The sequence below is a fragment of the Pholcus phalangioides genome, unplaced genomic scaffold (genome assembly GCF_987345545.1).
Source record: "Pholcus phalangioides strain wild (caught in Gottingen) unplaced genomic scaffold, Ppha-v1.0 ptg000021l_1, whole genome shotgun sequence".
NCBI classification, from domain to species: Eukaryota; Metazoa; Arthropoda; class Arachnida; order Araneae; family Pholcidae; genus Pholcus; species Pholcus phalangioides.
Genome location: NW_028301614.1, coordinates 4,608,550 through 4,629,412, shown reverse-complemented (window position 1 = coordinate 4,629,412; position 20,863 = coordinate 4,608,550). Strand labels below are relative to the sequence as shown.

Below are 20,863 nucleotides of genomic sequence, written 5' to 3'. Positions count from 1 at the left end.
TACCCTTAATTTTTCCTATCTCTAACTCCGCATCTTACCAACCCACCACTACAGCACTAATAAAAGAATAACATCGACAATAATTTGTTGTTACACGAAACTAAATCATGAAGCTTATTTACAATAAAATTTCGGATTTACAATTATAGTATACAGGGTGCATAGTTAACAGCACGCATGGGGCATTTTACTGGTGAACCGTTGATCCTAGAGGCATATTTCCAATTAGAAAAAGTATCGAAATAACTAGTAGAATTGAGAAATGCCATTCATGTGCCATGGGTTTATATAGTTATTAATAAGGGTTCGGATTTTTATGACCTACAGATGAGGGGGGAAAGAAAAAATCCGAGCCTAGTTATTGAAATAAAAAATAATAATTTTTTATCGGTCACCCTGTGCCGAAAAATTCAATAGGTGTACCCGTATTTAACGCTGTTTGTTCCCAACTTTCACCCGTTTTCCGAATGTTTTATTTATATATATATATATATATATCTTATTTTATTCATATATATATATATATATATATATATATATATATATATATATATATATATATATATATATATATATATATATATATATATATATATATATATATATATATATATATATATATATATATATATATATATATCAATTCGATCATTATATCAGTCAGATATGGGCTAGCAAAAAAATGAAATAAATAAAATACAGAAAGATTCTCAATTTTCTTCACTCCAAGACACTATAACCCATGAATCAAAGTCCTCGATGACTTTGGATCTTTGTTCGGATGTCTGATTGCTACACTCTCCTGGGACCTCAACATCTTCCTCTTCAAGCCACTCAACATCTTCATCTCCGCTTATTAGAGATTGAAATATGTACATCAGCTCATTAGCACGACGAGCAGTCACTCTCACAGGTTTAAATCTTGAATCTTTGACAGAAGCATGATAAAGACCGCACTTTTTGCATGTCCTGTTTGAAATTTTTGGCTTCACCGACGGACAAAAATAATCGTAGGGTGTTTAAGCAAACCCTTTGAACTTTTCAATCTAGGTTAAAGGCTAGACGCAATGTAAGACTAAGATATTCTCCCTCATCATCTATACTTCAGTCGTCAGCTGTTTGTTTTAGTTTTAGTGGTGGCGGGAGAAATCGGTTGTTCAATAACCTAAACAAGCCGCTTCTTGGTCGATCACAACACTCCCTGTTTTCCTATTTCACAATTTGCAGTAAGTACTGACTTTCTCGCACATGCTCTGAGTACCATTTGATGTCTGGCAAATCAGGAAAGTCAGGTTCACCAGGCTCAACATATTTCGCATGCACAGGATGACTGTCAATCACCAATGCACTCCACACTTCTGCTAGTACCTTGCCAGCAAACTCGAAATTAGTTTTCTCCAATTCCTCATTGATGGTTTCACCATGGTCATCTAAATGCGATCCAAAATTACCATGAGGCAAAATTAGACCGGCAAGATCACGGCTTAGTGGAGCCATCCTGCGCTCTACTCTATTGAATGTACTTCTTCCGGGGGAGCATTGGTAGCAATGATAACCTTCAGGTACCTGGGATTTTCATCTGGTCTGCCGTCAACCGCGATAACCAATACATTCTTGATACACCCGCGGTCAGTTTTTGCAAGTGACTGGAATTCTTCAAGGCCAAGGATCGTTTCCAAGTCCTGAGCATGGGTATTTGCTGATGACATGCTATGTTTCCCACTTCTGATAGCGATGAATGTCCGTCCCGAATATCCAACAGCCTGAGGATTTCGAAGCATAATGGGTTCGATTTTGATCCCAGCGTAAACTGAGAGAATCAGTTTATGCCGTTCGGCAATGGCCCAGTCATGGTCAGGCAATTAAACTCTGTACTCCAGGTGCATCAGCAGCGGTGTTTGTTTGTTTGCTGCTGTCAATCCGATAGGAACCCGAAATCTTGCTAGAGAAAAAGTACTTCATGTGGTCCAAGTACAGACGCTAGGCTCTCTAGATATCGAATTGATGCAGTGGCAAAATGGCTGTCGATATGGTTCCGGTGTTGCTCAGTCTGTGCTCGAGTGAGCTTCACGGGAACCATGCCCACGGCCTCCTAAGCTGTTACATTTCCTCGGTAGCAAATGAAGATGGGCCCCACTGTGACTGATGTTAAATCCGGGCGCGGTAGCGCGGTCGATAAGATGCTCGCCTAAAGTACCAAAGGATGTTTAGAGGTGTCGCGAGTTCGATACCCAGTTCGTCCTTGTCAGAAAACTTTCCTGACACAGGGGTACAACAAAAAACGGCGACTTGACCGCAGCAAAAATTGCTACCGCAGGGAGTCCCCCATCGAGGGGTTAGCACACCAACCTCTCGATGAGTATGAGAAGCAAGCCTGCCGTTCGGAATCGGCAATAAATTGTTGGTCCCGGTCTAATTAGCCCTCGTGTGCAGATAATGACCGTGGTGCGACAAAAATGATCAAATGATGTTAAATCCGATTTTACGTAACTCTTGAGTGAGAACGTTAAGAGTTTTTACACTACGGATAGTGCCCGATCCCCTTCTATCGTCTGCTGTACTCCCAAACGTAGCTATATCGACAATGGTTTTTAATAATAATGGTTGATCACTTATGAGACTAGGTTGTCCAACTGAATCTCTGAGAGATAATTTATTTTTTATATCTTGATCGTAGTTACTATGAAAAGAAAACTGGAAGAAATTTGTATATCTCTATGTTTCTTTTGTGACAACGCATTTCGAATTTTTCTTTTTAATGCTTTTTTCTCCAATTCAATTTAGTTGCGAGTTTTGCGAATCTGTCTTTCAACTTCATTGTTTGGCATTGTATTCCTAACAGACTTAAATGCGTCGAGACTATTTTTCAGGTGGAAAATTTTCTTTTCTGAAGCCTTCTGTGAAGGCTTTAAATGTAACTGCTTTCCCTGCTTTTTGACATGTTCTGATTTGAGCTCCGCCTCCATTTCATTCACAGAATCTTCAGTCGCAATCGTAGCAGGCTGAATAGTTTCTTCATTGTTGGGAGCTTTAGGTATGGAGGATGCCTGAAAAAAAAAGTATAATAAGACTTTTGACGAGAATCTTTAATAAATATCTATTTTTCATATGAATAATTTACCTTTTACAGGCCGAATTCAGATTTAGAAATGAATAATGAAACAAGAAAAAATAATTCAGAACGAATAAAAAGTCTTCAATAGTTTTTGAGAAAATGGGCATTTTGGTCCATCTATTGAGGCGCACTGAATTAAAAAACGGTCGAGTGTCAACAGAGAGAGAGAGAGCTCGGTGTCTCCCTTAATTCCTCAGAAATATAAACGCACTGAATGGGGGCGCAAACAAGCTTTTGCTGGGCCGTCTTAAAACAAAGGGCACATCGGGAGACTTCCTGAGAGCCCTTGGCTCACGAAGGACCCTATGGTAATAATTAATTCAAATAAACATCAATTGTGGCAGTCTTGCACTAGAGACTCCGTCAGCCTACAATGTCCACGATGGAATTGCGCGAGAGATTGGGCCAGTGCCGGATTTTCCCCATAGGCTAGATGGGCTGAAGCCTTAGGTCCCGAGGTATGCAGAAGGCCTCAGAAATCTCAAACTGTTGTTTTTTTATTGTTGCTGTTGTTTTTTTGAGAAATTGCTCAAAGATAAAACTTTAACACATTGAAGTAGGAAGTTTAGAAATTTGAAAAACAATGGCAATTAGTCGTTGATACGGGACAGCTGGAGTTGGACATATAACGGATCCCATTACCTTCAATACCCTAGGGCCCCCATCAAACCTAAATCCGGCCCTGGATTGGTTCTTTCGTCCATTCTTTCTCACGTACTTTTTTTTAGCTTTTCGGATTAACAGGGTTCCAGTGTACATTTAAAAAACAAATCCCCTCCAAAATAGGTGATTCTGGAAAAAACATAAATTTTCTGCATATGTGCTCGATATCATGAGATTTTTGTTTTCTAAATTGAGTTCAGAATCTCCCAACTTCAATAAATTAACAACTTATTTCACGAAATTCAAATATTGTATTTGCATCCAATATGTTAAGGTCATTTTGGAAACATTAGCCGTCGAATGACTTGGTAATTACGCTCATTTCGAAAGTTTAAATTTTATAATATTTTTTATATTTATTATATTTATTATATTTATTATATAATATATATATATTTATTATATTTTTTATATTTATTTTATAATTAATTTGCTCTCATGAAATTTTTTTTTATCTTCTGCTAATCCTTTCTCTTTTGCTTTAATAACATAGGTTAGTTACAACATAAATGTATCATAAAAATACGTAGGAAAATGTGTATCATTGTTTATACACCTTATACATGATGAGCAGAACAAGTTGGAATATGCAAATGTATGGAATCTGATCACGCGACGACGGTTTTTTCTGCCCTAGCCACCTTCAACAACGGAAGATCCGTGGATGCGTATCGAAATCAGCATGGAATGACAAGAGTCTGACAGTTGTCAAATCTCTGTTTGATTCGATGCTCGCCGAGTAAGTCGATATGCTCGTGGTGGTGTGATAAAATACTGATTTCGGGGTTTTCAGCATTAGTCAGATGTCTGTCATTTTAATCCTTTATATTTTATGTACTTTGTCATTCATCACAAATTTCTTTCACATAATGTGTGTTAAGTGGACGTCTTCGACCATAAGTCTTTTTAATAAAAAGAGAAAAATTTAAGATTTTTTCATGTACAGTGGATCTTGCTTAATACGTTGTTATTGTCGGGACATCACAACGTAATAAGTGGGAAAAATTCTCCTACAGAAATTTTTATATGTTGGAAAAAAATCGGGATACTAGTAAAAATATTTATTAAACGGAAAAAATATCTCTTAAGTGGGATCCAGTATCTCCTATGCGATCATCAAAAAGACACCTAAAATAATCACAACGATTTGGTACTGCATATCATGCAATAGAAATGCATTTTTTTGCGATTAATAATTAGCACAAAACTTACCTTTGTGAAAAAGCTCAAAAGACTTGATTTCTTTTTAGTTGCTGCTTGCAATTCTTCCTCGATTCTCTTGGACACAATCTTCTCAAGCTCCTTGTCAGACTTGGCTTCATTCTTGTAACCACGCCAAACTTCATTTACATTTTTGTTTATGTTTTGTAAACTTTCATTATTATGCGACTTCTTGAAACTTTCGAACAGTTTCTGATATAACTTCTGTCTGTCTACAGTAGATGACATCGTGATTGATTTTATGCTATGAAAATGGAAAAGTTCAGTGCAATTGCTTAATAGAAACTATAATAGCTCACCCTCTCAACAAAATGAGTTGTTCTTGCGTGGTACAATCGGCAAAAACTTCGTGAGGAGGTTTTTGTGAGTAGTGTGAAGAGCTAAACCTAGTGGCCTTTCTATTTGGCTTCCGATCCGATGATGGAATTATTGCGGATGTGTCTGGTTTTGACTAGCCAATGATTATTTATTTATTTATTCAATATTGGTTGGCCGAGGCCTATACAAGGGAATGCGGTGATGAAGTTAGACAGAGATGATTGATGTCACAAAGAAAATCGGAAATTGTTTCACAATCAATAATGTTTGGGGGGGGGGAGGTTGTTCCAGTCGGTTATTGTTCAAGGAAAGAGACTAAATTTGAAACAATCTGTGGATGCAAAGATGGGTTTCAATTTTTGTGAATGATTAATTCTTTTTGAAAAGTATGAAGCCGGAGTTAGAAGGTTCGAGGTGTCGATATGAAAATGACCGTGGAGAATTTTAAAAAGGAAGGATAACCGAGAGATATATCTACGGGTAAAAAGCGGTTGCATATTGAGTTGGCGCTTGAGCTCAGTGACGGAGGCAGAGGATGACCAACAGTTAAGAATAAAGCGGGCGGATTTATTTTGAATAGATTCTAATTACAATTAGAATAGTTACAATTTTTCCCGAGCGTAACACTCATTTGCTTTTGTACAGAACTCCAGCAAATCACTCAAGGCATGAGACGCACTGAGTGGACAAAAAAAGTTCAGCCGATAACCCCCTTCCCATCCCTAAAAGTAAGAAAGGATGGAAGGGGCGGTGGTCAAGAACGTATTTATAAGAAAAAATGAAAGTTCAGTTACCCACAACTTAGCCAGAGGTCTTCTCGTTAACTCATTTTAGCATTCCTAGTAGAGAGATTTTTCATAAAGGGTGTTTGATGACGTAATCATTGTGAAAACCACCTTTCCCCCCCCCCTTGTCATCACAAGTTAGCAAATCCGAAACCCCCCCCCCGATGCTGACGTAATACTTGAATGGCCCCTAATCAAGTATACTGATTCCTTCAATTTTTGAGAATTTTTTCCAGTTTCATGAAAAACGGTCATTATATTAACGTATCTTTCTTGTGTGCTGTATTTATCTGCATACCTCATCAAACATTCCATTTACCTGGATATCTGGAGAGATAGAGGTCATGTAAATTACGATTTTTGCTGTCGTTCCATACACCGACGGGAAATGACGGCGTTGGGGTGGGTATAACCATTTCACCTCGTTTTCCAACAACAGATTTACCTAGAAATCGTCAAAGTCTATCTTACTATTTTTGTAAATAACTCTCATCCACGCATGAAAACTATGAAATGCCATTTTAAACAGTGATTATTAAATCGATATATTTCTCTACTTAGCAATTTTCAGAATTATTCGCTTCTTAAAATTATATTTTACCATTTTCGTCAAAGCATTTGATGTCGACTCCAAGTGCTGGAGTTTGGATCTCGGCGCTGTATACGGGAGTGTTGTAGTCGAATCCGGAAAACACGCCAATGACCTCCGTGGCTCCTAAAGATTATATGAAGCGATAAAAAAATTTCACTAGAAACAAAACAATCTTATTCGAATACACAACCGATACTTCAATGGAAGCACAATCTGGATATAGTTTTGCAGCAATTTAATTTTCCATTATTGCAGGAAGTTTCTCTCTCAATTGTGTTATGTACCATTTCTCCTCATACCAGAAATTCAATCACAGTGCATGCCGCTTTAACGTGATCACAATCAAGTATGCAAAAAAAAAAAAAAAAAAACAACCACTCGACGCGGGAAAAAAAAATAACGAATCGAAGTCGTGATAACTATAAAGGAATTCTTTCCAATGTTATGCTATTTTTCCGTTCCGTACTTAGCAAAAGTGATAAAAATACCCAAAAGAAAACATTACCATTGACTATACTAAGCGGCGTCAACTGTATTGCTTTAATGACAATCAGAACTCCACTTGTCTGTACTCACCGTACAAGCAACCGACAAAGAGGTCCTTCTTCACTCTATTGAAAAAATAATCGATGTTCTGTATTTTGACGGGGCTTCCACCAATCGATACGATTTTCAAGTGGTCCAAGTTACAATTTGGTCCTGAAAATTGTAAGTTTTGAATCAGCATATTCACATTCAAAAATTTGAAATTTGAGTGTATTTCTTTGTTTGTTGGGATTTTGATAGGGAGAATCATCACCTGGTACTATGTTGTCCTTGTCTATTTTATCAACGATACTCGTCACGAAGAAAACGTAGGACACTTTGTACTTCGATATGATGTCCCACATGTAAGTCGGTGAAAGGTAGCAGGGCAATCCATCATACAATAACACTTTCGAACCCAAAGCGAAGGAAGCCACGTAGAGGTTCCACAAGTTCCATCCACACTGTACAGATAAGTCGGGAAAGAATTCAAACGTCATTAATATCCTAGGAAAAGAAGTCAATAAAAGCAGCAAAACAAAGATATTTTCTTGAATTGGCTATTTCTAGTCACTCACAGTATATGTTTCATATTTGTTATACTCACGGGATGAATGGACAAGATAACATCGTCTCGAGAGAAATCACAGTGCAGTCCGAAGTCTCTCAACACTGGCAGGAACGTCTTCGCGAAAAAAAATGAAGGAATAAAAATACATAAAAAGAAATGAATAAAAATAAATATCAAAATAGCAATAAAGATGAATAAATATTAAAATATTAATAAAGATAAATAAATATAAAAATAAATGAAGATCAACACAAAGGATAGATAAAAATACATGAATTTAGATCAACAAAAGTAAATAAATTAAGATAAATAAATGAAAATAAAGATAAATGAGTATAAAAATCAAAAAGAAATCTCAATTCCAATAATAAATATCAAAACTCTAAAAAACACGCATGATATCCATCTAGATAATACAACTTTTTCAAAAAAAAGTTAATATCCGAATATTATTTATTTCTGTTTAAGAACAATCCAAAATCAAATAAATTAGATATCTAGATATAAACTGAAGAGCCAAAAAAACTGGCCCAGGCATGCGTATGCGAATAAAAAGATATGAAGTCAATCAGAGTACGGCGCTGCGGTCGGCAACGCCTATATAACAACAAGTGTCTGGCATAGTTGTTAGATCGGTTACTGCTGATACAATGGCAGGTTATCGAGATTTAAGTGAGTTTGAACGTGGTGTTATAGTCGGCGCACGAGAGATGGGACATAGCATCTCCGAGGTAGCGATGAAATTTGGATTTTCACGTACGACCATTTCACGAGTGTACCGTGAATATCGGGAATCCGGTAAAAAATTAAATCTACGACATCGCTGCGGCCGGAAAAAGATCATGCAAGAACGGGACCGACGACGACTGATGAGAATCATTAAACGTGACAGACGTGCAACCCTTCCGCAAATTGCTGCAGATTTCAATGCTGGGCCATCAACAAGTGTCAGCGTGCGAACCATTCAACGAAACATCATCGATATGGGCTTTCGGAGCCGAAGGCCCACTCGTGTACCCTTGATGACTGCACGACACAAAGCTTTACGCCTCGCCTGGGCCCGACAACACCGACATTGGACTGTTGAGGACTGGAAGCACGTTGCCTGGTCTGACGAGTCTCCGTTCCAATTGCTTCGAGCTGATGGACGTGTACGGGTATGGGGACAACCTCATGAATCCATGGACCCTACATGTCAACAGGGGACTGTTCAAGGTGGTGGAGGCTCTGTGATGGTACGGGGCGTGTGCAGTTGGCGTGATATGGGACCCCTGATTCGTCTAGATACTACTCCGACAGGTGACAGGTACGTAAGCATCCTGTCTGATCACCTGCACCCATTCATATCCATTGTGCATTCCGACGGACTTGGACAATTTCAGCAAGACAATGCGACACTCCACACGTCCAGAATTGCTACAAAGTGGCTCCAAGAACACTCTTCTAACTTTAGACACTTCCGCTGGCCACCAAAATCCCCAGACATGAACATTATTGAACATATCTGGGATGCCTTGCAACGTGCTGTTCAGAAGAGATCTCCACCCCCTCTTACTCCTACGGATTTGTGGACAGCCCTGCAGGATTCATGGTGTCAATTACCTCCAGCACTACTTCAGACATTACTCGAGTACATGCCACGTCGTGTTGAGGCACTTCAGCGTGCTCGCGGGGGCCCTACACGATATTAGACAGGTGTACCAGTTTTGTTGGCTCTTCAGTGTATATATATATGTAGGAAATTACTTATTTGGCATAAAAGTTTTATTTTTCGTAAGAAATTTTTCAAGTGTTTAATGCTATAGCTAAATTTTGTAGAATTGAACCGTCAAATAATAACGCAGCTCTTTTGATAATGAAGATTTGGAAAAAATATTATTTTTTAATTAAAATATTATTAGTAAGACTCGAGCACTTGTGTTTTTGTTTAACGATTTTAAGAAAAATTCGGAGAGGAAACGGTGACATTTCGGCTATGAGTGTGCAAATTTTGCAGAATAATCTAATGTTTATGATACACAATTTGCATTACATAAAAAACAACCATATTTCAACGTGAGCATATCATGACCCCGATGTAATGAATTCTCATTTAACAAATTCCGCGATCGTAGCCCGATATTACATATCGTTTTATCAAATTGTCATCACGTATATTTTTTTATACGTCATGGCGCAATTCCAGAGTATTTTAGTGGCCCGTGAGACATTTTCAGATCACTCAAGTAGGCCGGCGGCTCGTTCACGGATCACTTAAGCGACCCGTGACACATCTACAGATCACTTGAATAACCCACAGAACAGTTCCAAAACACTTAAGTTGTGTGTGGCACATTTAAAGATCTCTTATGTGGAATGTGGCACAGTTTTGGAGCACTTAAGCGGCCCGCGCAGTACAGTTCTGAATCACTCAAGTTACCCGAGGGACATTCCCAGATTATTTAAGTGATCAACGGCATAGTTACAAATCATTTAAGTGACGTGCGGTACAGTTTCACAGCACTTTAAGCGGCCCGCTACACATTTCTAGAACACTTGAAGGATCAGCAGAACAGTTAGAGATCGCTGAAGTGGTTCTATAGAGGACTTATCAATAGGAAGAGTGTTAGTTCAGGTGCCCACAAACTTGCGGAAGGTTCTCGTTTTCGTCACACCCAGTATAAGATGCCATTAAGAATATCTCATATTTTTATCTGATATTTTGAGAGGGGGCTCCCCACATCGATTCTGAGGCAATTCTTGAATAACCCTTTATGCAAATACAAATACAACGCCACAACAGGCAAAATGCCCAACGAGCACTTGTCAAATTTACCAACAAAATTCAGGTAAGAATCGTGAATCACTGGTTATTACCAAGAGTTACATTTCAACAAACATACCTTTTGTAATTATTCATAACAACCGATTTTGTTTAATTATGTATAATAACCGATTTATTCACCTATCGTAACTTATGTAATTGGAAATTAATCGTGAATTATTATTCCCAGAGAACTGACGGTCTTAAATCAGTTTTAAAACGCACACGTAGTTTCAAATATAATAACATTTTTTGCATACACTTATAATATATTCAAACTCGTACATACTCCTGCTGAGTGAATCAATCCTTTCGGTAATCCAGTCGTTCCAGAAGTGAAATTGATGAATACTGGATGATCAAACGGCAGCTGCTCAAACTCTATATCCGGAACGTTGCCATCAGCATCCCGTCCGGATTCCAGGAACGTATCCAAGAAACAGCTGAAATGTAAATAAAGGCATTTCATTAGACTCGAAACATAGGAATCGATTCTCATATCTTTGAAAATGAATTCTGGTTATTAATAATTTACCTCCGCTCGATGAAGCTGATGTCTTTTTTCTTGGAATCGCTCTTTGTGGGGACAATTATCACTTTCTCCAACGAGTCGCTGCCTGAAACACAAGATCTCCTATCATAAATAACGCATTGCATATTCAAATTCCATTTCGATGAAAGACGTTCTGTAAAAAAACGTTTCCCGTTTTTTTTTACATAATTTCCTATAGTGCTTGTCATAAAACTGAAAAGTATCTGAAAATTGAATCTGAGTATTCAATCAATATATTTTTATACATAAAGAAAGCACAAAGAGAGGGTAAAAAATCATTAAGAAGCCAACTTGGCAATCACAAAATTGTATAATAACCCTTTCAGATTCGAGCATTCATTTTTTGGAATATCCCAAAATGTTTTTTTTTGTTTTTTTTTTGCATTTTTGATACTCAAAAAATGTATCAGAAACAAATGTCAGCAAACCTTTATTTTCTCAATTTTTTTAATTTTTTTCTGTGAAGAAATAATTTACTTCGTTCAATTTTTTTTCAGTCAAGATGATGCAAGGTATATTCATCTTCACATACAAATTTTTTCCAGAATTTTATTGAGAAATTTTATGTAACAAATCACACCATTTCCCCCGCAGGTACTTTCTCTCTCTTGGAGAAGTCATCTTAAAAACCTCTTGAAAGTTCAACTTAAAGTGCCACCCTCTGATGGAAAAAGCTCCCAAAGTTCATATTCACCATATTTCTAAATCAAAACTTAATCCTTTGAGATAGGTGAAGGTTGTTTTTTTTTAATTTTTTAAAATTAATTTTTGAAATTAAGTAAATTTTATATGTTGGGGATCATCCAAAGATGTTAATAGATAAGTAAAATTGATTTAAATTCAGGACAGACTTGAAAAAGTAGAGTAAAGGTGCCACACATGGACGATATTTAGTCTCATGAATTAATGACCTGCAGTAATTAAAAATTAATCTGATTATTCTTTTTTTTGAAGGTAAATCAATGGGTTTAAAATTTAATATAGTCAGGTCCCCAAACTGGTAACCCATAAAGCATATGAGGATGAAAAATTAGCAATAAAAGCCTAAGGAAAAACGATGAGCTGATATACGGTTTGAACTAATAAAATCCGAAAGGCCGGGATTGATAAAATGATAAAATGATAAAATAATGCCGGGTTTGATAAAAGCTCTTTTATAAACTTGAAAAATCCAACCAATAAGCATATCGGTTCCATGCCAGAGAAGACAACTGATAAATCTGATTATTTTTACAAGCATGACGTCACTCTCCGCTACCATACGAAGGTTTTAACAATTGGCTGTTGCGAAGATATATTTTGGAAAGAGAGAAAATTCAACTGCTCCTGCGGGGAATCGAACCCACGTCCTTTCACTTTCCGGGTGAACGCCCTAGACCACTAGATTACAGAAGCACCGAATCTCTCAATCTTTCCTTGGAGCTCGTGTACACTGAAAGGGACCGTACATGGACGGCCGGACAAGACTCAGGCCAAGCTCGCAACTGCTGACGCTGTCACCAGATGGCGATTTATACAGGGATGACGTCACTCTCCACTACCATACGAAGCGATGATGATTTTTGTAAAACTTTTATAGTGTATAATCCCGGTCTAAATTAGATATCGAAGTATAGAATAAATATGGTATATATGTGATTTCCATCAATTATTTATTGTGTTTTGTTGACCAGTTTGCAAGGGAAAAATTAATGAATTCGGTTTTAGTGATATTTAGTTTAAGACAGCAGAAAACCGGAAAATTAAAATGAATTGAGTTTTGAGCCTGCTGAACAGAGATCATTGAATATAAGGACAAGAAGGAGTCCGAGAATCGATCCCTCAGGAACGCCTTTATTAATCCTCTTTAGATTACTGACTTTATCTCCTCATTTTATAATTTTCTGCCAATTATTTAGGTAAGCTTTTAAAAGATTGTGAGGAGTCCCTCTCACTCCGTAAAAGCTTTTAATTGTCCGAAGAAGTATTTTATGAAAGGGATTATTTTATTCATCAAGATACTTACCGTCAAACCGAAAGATACCCAGGCCACATCGCCATATGGCAATATCGGCTCATTGTCCACACGGACTGGATACCTCTGGCAATTTATTCATAAAAAAGCATACATTACAAAATATACATTACAATCATAACAACTATAAAATCATAATCTAAGTGTAAAATCATAATCTAAGTGTATAATCATAATCTAAGTGTATAATCATAATCTAAGTATAAAATCAATTGCGAGATCACAAATCTACGTATACAATCGGAAATCAAACATATACTTACCGCTAACGATATCAGGAATGTTTTGCAAAAGCGAGCTCTCGATTCCGTTGCGTTTCATTCTGTCCACCGTGATGAGAAATTTCGGGCTCATTATGCTGACGATCATGGATGCCGCCTGTAACATAGATAATGCTATTCATTCATTTTGTCAAATACGAAACACTTTGGGGCTGAATCAGCTCTTGTCAGAACCGAAAAGAAAAAACACCTCACATATCTTCTACAATATAAAATCACAAACTCGAAAAGGACCCGTTTCTACGCAACGGAAATTAGTGACGATTTTATGTGTGTTACGGAAGTCGGTGATGTTTTTTGAGTGACGGAAATAAGTTACGTTTTTGTGTTACGGAAGTCGGTTACGATTTTGGGTCAAGTATTCATTTAACTCCTGAACACATCGGGAACTGCTTGACCAGTAGGGACCAAGTTTTGTACATGTACCCAGAGACATGTATACGAGGGTGGGTCGAAAAAAATGAATTTTTTTATTTTCAAATCGCTATAGTGCAGAAACGTTGCCTTCTTTAATAAGAAAAACGATGTACAAATTTTTAAAATCGGTTAATATTTTCCGGTCGCGCATCGTACTTGAAGTTTATAGAAATTGACAAAATTGAAAATTTTTCTTCAATTTTTTAATATTACTTAAAATTCCACGATCCACACGGTATGATTCGGTATGCTTAATTTATGGTTCAATAACATAAAATATGTTAAAACATTGTTAATATTTCAAACTTTACCTGTTGCGCAATGTGTTCAAAAAATGGGAATTGCCTAAATTTTTGCGAGTTTCATTGTGCAGCTCTTCGCCCGTTTTGTTCTGACAAAACGACCCAGAACTCACCATGAGAAGGTCGCTGCACGTCGAGTTCCACCCACACCCTGCCCAACCAACCATCCAAAGTAGGGGTGTGTGTGTAATTTACATTAAGTTTTAAAACCAGTTACACCAAAATTGACTAGGATTCAGTGGTTCAGTGTTACTTCTATTGATTCTGTTCTAAGTGCACACATTTATATTCTGACTTTTGTGAGAAATCAGACATAACTGATCTTGATAACAGCGTAGATCTAATGTATCCATCTCTAGCTTCATGTCCACATACTTCAGTTGAGGCCCCGGTAACAAGTTTGACACATCTCTCGACTACATGAGAGTGACAGGGATACTTTTTTGATGTATCGGATGGGGTTAGTGTCGGAATTGATGAGTGATATAATATCATCATCACATACTTCTCGTAATATTGGGGGAGGATACAACAGGCAAGTATTCCAGTGAATAATTTCAGTATAATCGGTAGCTTCAAAATTTATCTTAGGTGGCACGAAGTATCTGATAGTTTTTCCTTTAGAGGAGGATTGTCTTGCTTTCAAAATTTTCCTATATCCAAGCTCTCGAATGTGTTGTCTGTCATCAACGATCATAGCCAACATTATATTTTCAGGGTGTGCAAAGAATGGCTTGCGTTCAATTACTGTATTAACAACTTAAAGTAGATTGTCAGATAAATACCGTGATGTTTGAATTGCTAGAAAAACAGGTTTAGGGCCGTCAGTAAAATATCTGTTCTTTTTAATGTGGAACCACTTCAGGCGTGCCTGATTTCTAGATGAAAGTAACTATTTTTTTTTGTTTCAAGTTCTCAGAAGGATTAGACAAATTTATATACAACCTAATCACTCTATTTTCCGCAGTTAGCCATCTAGAATGTGATAGAGGACGAGGATCTCGGATTGACAAATCCTCTAGACAATGCCCCGACTTTATTGCTTTCGATATATCTAACAAATATTGCTGGTCTTTGCTCAGCATCTTTCTGTCTGCTTCTGGAATAAAACAATCTACAGATTCGTACTCCACCATAGGGAGCTTTTCACACTCATTAAGCTGTTGTCCAATGGGCCCAGAAAAGAAATTTAGCCCTGTGGTTGCACCGTCTATGTGCTGGAAAGTATGACGGAAAGGAAGTTCGTTGAAGTGCAGTAGACACACGCTCCACTGTAATGGTCTTGCCACGTGCAGTTCTAGATGACGGATAACGTCATCCTTCCAGCCGGTGTTAGTAACGGTACCGTCACACCCGACCACTTGTAGCTTTTCAAGCGATATTTCAAGTTCAGACAGATGAGAAATAATGCTTCGAGTTATTATGTAAGTTGAAGTACTCGAGGAAGGAGAAACATGTCCAATGTATGTCGATCCAGGTTCCTGAATCAGAGAATAATGGTCTTTCTGTTCCTGCGGAAATGCTTGGCGTTTACTTTTTCGACAAATAAAGTATCATCTTTTCTGCCGTCAAAGTAAAGGCCAGAAATTTATTCATTATGTGTGGATTTAAACTTCAAATCCGTCCTGACACGACTCTTTTCTCTTCTGATTTTACATTTGTCAACCACATGGGAAAAATCTGTGTCGACATCAGTCCGATGTCTTGCAGTACACTTGAAGCTATGGCAGCAGTTGCGCTCAGTTTAACTCTCATCTGCCAATGGGATTTCGTTGACGATGTACACTGCTCAAAACAATTAGGGGAGCACATGGTTTTAACAAAATTACGCAAAGATGTATACCGATAAGTAACATAAAATGAATCATCCATAATTTAAAGCCTAGCAGGAAACGGAAGAAGGAAACTTCATATGCAAATCAAAGTTCATGACGTCAAAAACCAGAAAAAGGAGATAAGGGCAGAAATCGGGATGTTGCAGAAACGTCTGTTTTACTGCCGTAACTGTGAAATTCGATTGCGCAGTATTTTTTTTTTGAGACAAGGTGACTTGAGGACGTCTCAACAACGTGAATCCATGGCATGGCGTGTTATAGGCAGACTGGAATCCGGGCAAACACAACGTAGTGTCGCGGACGCTGTTGGAGTCACCAGAAGTGTTGTTGCAAGGCTGTGGAATCGATTCCAAGAAACAGGAAATGTTAGACGTTGACCAGGGCAAGGTCGGCCACGCGCCACTACAGCAACTGATGACCGGTATGTACGGTTAACAGCCCGTCGAAACAGAACATAGAATGCTAAACAGCTGCAAAGACGGTTGCTCTTGGCAACAGGATGAAGGTGTCCAGCCAAACAGTACGTAATCGGCTTCATGAGGGAGGGCTCTATGCACGTAGGCCAATGGTCTGCATTCCGTTGACCCCACGCCACCGTGCGGCCCGAAGAAGATGGGCTGCTGAACATCGAGATTGGGAGCAACATGATTGGAGCCAAGTGCTGTTTACAGACGAGTCCCGATTCAGTCTGGAGTGTGACACCCGACGTGTTCTGGTATGGAGGGACAGGGGCACTCGAAATAAACCCGCATTCGTTCGTTAAAGGTCACAATACAGACGAGCTGGTTGGATGGTATGGGGTGGAATCAGCATAGGCGGACGTACGGACCTGCATATCATTCGGAATGGCACTTTGACGACCCGAAGGTATGCAGACGAGATACTGCGACCTCATGTCATCCCTTACGCTGGAGCCATTGGAGATTCCTTTGTTTTCCAGGAAGATAATGCCCGACCGCATAGAGCTCGTCTGGTGGAGAACATGCTTGAAGCTGAAACAATACAGCGTATGGAATGGCCAGCGTGCTCTCCTGACCTGAATCCAATCGAGCATGTCCCAAACATGCTCGGACGACGCATTGCTGCGCGACCAAGGCCGCCTGTTACTGTCCGAGACTTGCAGATTGTACTTCTTGAGGAGTGGAACAGTATTCCCCAAAGTCTGATCGATAACCTCATCGCATCCATGGCAAACAGGTGTGCAGCAGTCTTAGTTGTTCAAGGAGACCACACGCCCTATTAAAACTCATGCATCATGTCTAAACAGTACTTTTTTTATCGTTTACATGTAACCAAATTGTTGCCCTAAATCATCTTTTCATGTTTTTTCCATATTTTCAAAGAATTAAAGCTTAATTCTAAATTTTTTTACGTCTTTTTTCTGTATTGCGCATTGATACGCGTGTACTATCCATTGTATGCCAATACGTGGCTGTCTCGCACGGTTTTCTTCACTTTTTTGCTTGCTCCCCTAATTGTTTTGAGCAGTGTAGTTTGTTCAAATTCACCATCCTCGTCATCCGAAACATCAGAAGGATAGTGCTCTTCAGGTTCTATATAGTCTTCAGCTTCAACAAAAAATTTGGATTCACCTTGTACTCGCTGAATCTCACGAGTCTTTCGCTTGACACTTTCATTTAACTTGTTTGTCACTTTCAAGTCCAAAGATCCAATTTCTCAAACCGTATTCCCTTTGAAGAAAAATAAGTCTCAACTCAAGGGAAGGAATCTTTTTTGCTTTTTCGCATGAGCAGTTGGTTGAAATTGCACATTCACACGCATCCGGTGTTTTCTTGCATGTGCAGCCTACAGCTCTACAGCAATAGCACATTTACAAGCAGCGACATCAAAAAGTGAAGCAGCTCTCAGTTTAAACTCGTCAATCTTCTGCTTAAATGAAGTTTTCTCTTTATCACGATTGTACGACTTTCTGATCTTCTGATCTTTGTGTTTGTCTAAAATAGCCACGACAGTAGTGGAAAAAATTAAACGTTTGTACGACAAAGCATCTATCCCTACAGTGTCCGAATACAGAACAGTTCAGCTAATTAATGCTTACTTAGTTGAACTGTTCTGTAATTAATGCTTACTTAGTTGAACTGTTCTGTAATTAATGCTTACTTAGTTGAACTGTTCTGTAATTAATGCTTACTTAGTTGAACTGTTCTGTAATTAATGCTTACTTAGTTGAACTGTTCTGTAATTAATGCTTACTTAGTTGAACTGTTCTGTAATTAATGCTTACTTAGTTGAACTGTTCTATATTCGGACACTGTAGGGATAGATGCTTTGTCGTGCAAACGTTCAATTTTTTCTACTACTGTCTTGGCTATTTTAGAAAAACTTACGCTCTTATTTGTCTCACTAGATAACTTGAATCTCTCTTCAAAACAGCATCGGAGAACACATTCATGTGTTGGTAGTTTGCTCTGAAGAGAAAATCTCTCTGGTGACCGAATATAGGGCATTCAAATGCCTGTCTAGTAATTACTTTCTTTGACACATCCATCATTACATGAGGTTGTGAGTGTTTTCCATAAACATTACAGTAAACACTAAAAAGAGCTGACTTACCAAGAATAAAGAACAGCAACAAATTTATAAAGTACACGCAGTAACTAATACAAAAATAGTAAACACACGCACCGTTAACAATATACAGCACCAAAGCCAGTGGCTGACTGACCACTGCTGAGTCACGACAGGAAATGGCGGGAACGAGCGAACTGCGCAATGAAACTTGCAAAAATTTGGTCAACATTCCTATTTTTTGAACACATTGGCGCAACCGGTAAACTTTGAAATATTAACGACGTTTTAATTTATTTTATGTTAATGATCCATAAATTAAGCATAACAAACTTTTGCGTGTCGATCGTGGAATTTTAAGTAATGTTAAAAAATTGAAGAAAAATGTTCAATTTTTTGACAATTTCTATAAACTTCAAGTACAATGCGCGACCGGAAGATATGAACCAATTTTAAAAATTTTTACGACGTTTTTCTTTTCATTAAAGGACGCAACTTTTCCGCACTTTAGCGATTTGAAAATAAAAAATGCATTTTTTTTTCTACCCACCATATTTTTCGACCATCACCAGTTTTCCCAACGCACAGGGTCTTGATACCCAGGGAGGGGCATTGCAGATATCTTCATGTGGAAATTGATAGGTTTCATTTCGAGTCGAGGATGAATTTCATTATTTTTTGCTTTTCGTTGCTAATTGTGCTGCATTGTTTATAATGGTGCATTGCATATTGTAGTGCATTGCGTGCGTGCTGTATTGCTCATTGTAATGCTGCATTGCTCATTGTAACGCTGCGTTTATTGCGTATTGTGGTGTATTGCGTACTATAGTGCTTTGCTTATTGCGATGCATCGCATGATGTGCCGTATTGCGAATTGTGGTGTATTGGGTACTATGTTGCATTGTTTATTGTTGTGCACTATATTACTGATTACACACATTACTGATTTTGTGATGCTTTACATGCTGTATTGCACTGAGTGCTTATTATAATGCAGCGCTTATGGCTTGTTATGGCATGCATTATAGTGCATCGCATGTTGCATTTCTCATTGCAATGCAGTCTTATTGCGTATTGGGGAGCACTGCGTATTGGGTTGTATTGCTTATTGTTGTGCACTGCAAATAGTTGTGCATCGCTGATTATAGTGCATTGCCTATCGTATTTCAGTGGTTATGACATTATAGTAGTAGTAGTGGTGGTTATGGCGTATTGTGGAGCTTATTGTGATATATTGTGCTTTGTTGCTTATTGTGGTGTTTGTTGTTCTGCATTACGTGTTTGTTGTTCTGCATTACGTGTTTGTTGTTCTGCATTACGTGTTTGTTGTTCTGCATTACGTGTTTGTTGTTCTGCATTACGTGTTTGTTGTTCTGCATTTCGTGTTTGTTGTTCTGCATTACGTGTTTGTTGTTCTGCATTACGTGTTGTAGTGCATCACGTGCTGTATTGCTCATTATAATGCAGTGCTTATTGCTCATTGTGGTGCATTGCGTATTGTTATGCATCACGTAATGTAGTACATTGTGTGCCATATTGTTTATTATAATGCCGTGCCAACTGCTTATTGTGCTGTATATCTTATTGTGGTGCACTGAAATATGGTGGATAGCGTATTGTTGTGCATCATGTATTGCATCATGTGCATTGCATGTTTTATTGCTTATTATAATGCAGTGCTTATTCCGTATTGTGGTGCATTGCGTATTGTGTCGCATTGCTTATTATAATGCAGTGCTTATTCCGTATTGTGGTGCATTGCGTATTGTGTCGCATTGCTTATTATAATGCAGTGCTTATTCCGTATTGTGGTGCATTGCGTATTGTGTCGCATTGCTTATTGTAATGCATTGCGTATTGTAGTGCATTGCGTATTGTAGTGCATTGCGTATTGTAGTGCATCGCGTGCTGTATTGCTTAAACTAATGAAGTGGTTATAGCTATTGGGCTGTATTGCTTATTGTGGTGCACTGAACCGCATTGCGTAATGTGGTAAATTGGTTATTGTTATGCTTCGCTGATTGCAGTGCATTGCCGATTGTGCTGGTTGCGTACTGTTGTGCATAAAGCGCTGTAGTGCTTATTGCGTATTGTGGTGCATTGCGTATTGTGGTGCATTGCGTATAATTGTGCTTTGCTTGACGCGATACATCGCGTATTGCTTATTGTGATGCTGCACTGCAAATAGTGGTGTATTACTGATTGTAATGCACTGGGTATTGTAGTGCATCGCGTGCTGTATTGCTTATTTTATTGAGTGCTTATTACATATTGAGGGTGTATTATTTATTGCGGCGTACGACAAATAGTGGTGCATTCCATATTGTAGTGCACGGCGT

General features: G+C 38.2%; 1 protein-coding gene across 2 annotated transcripts in view; it reads right to left on the bottom strand.

Annotated features, from left to right (window-relative positions):
* Positions 1-20,863, bottom strand: part of LOC149070524 (acetoacetyl-CoA synthetase-like) — a 76,005-nt gene that overhangs the window by 8,834 nt on the left and 46,308 nt on the right. For both annotated transcript variants that reach the window (XM_089249089.1, XM_089249090.1), the window contains exons 8-15: positions 13,424-13,538; positions 11,129-11,210; positions 10,883-11,036; positions 7,827-7,904; positions 7,494-7,683; positions 7,271-7,393; positions 6,704-6,817; positions 6,422-6,547 (exon numbers count right to left, since the gene is read on the bottom strand). In XM_089249089.1, coding sequence (XP_089105215.1) covers positions 6,422-6,547; positions 6,704-6,817; positions 7,271-7,393; positions 7,494-7,683; positions 7,827-7,904; positions 10,883-11,036; positions 11,129-11,210; positions 13,424-13,538 — 982 coding nt within the window. The remainder of the gene's footprint in view (positions 1-6,421; positions 6,548-6,703; positions 6,818-7,270; positions 7,394-7,493; positions 7,684-7,826; positions 7,905-10,882; positions 11,037-11,128; positions 11,211-13,423; positions 13,539-20,863) is intronic.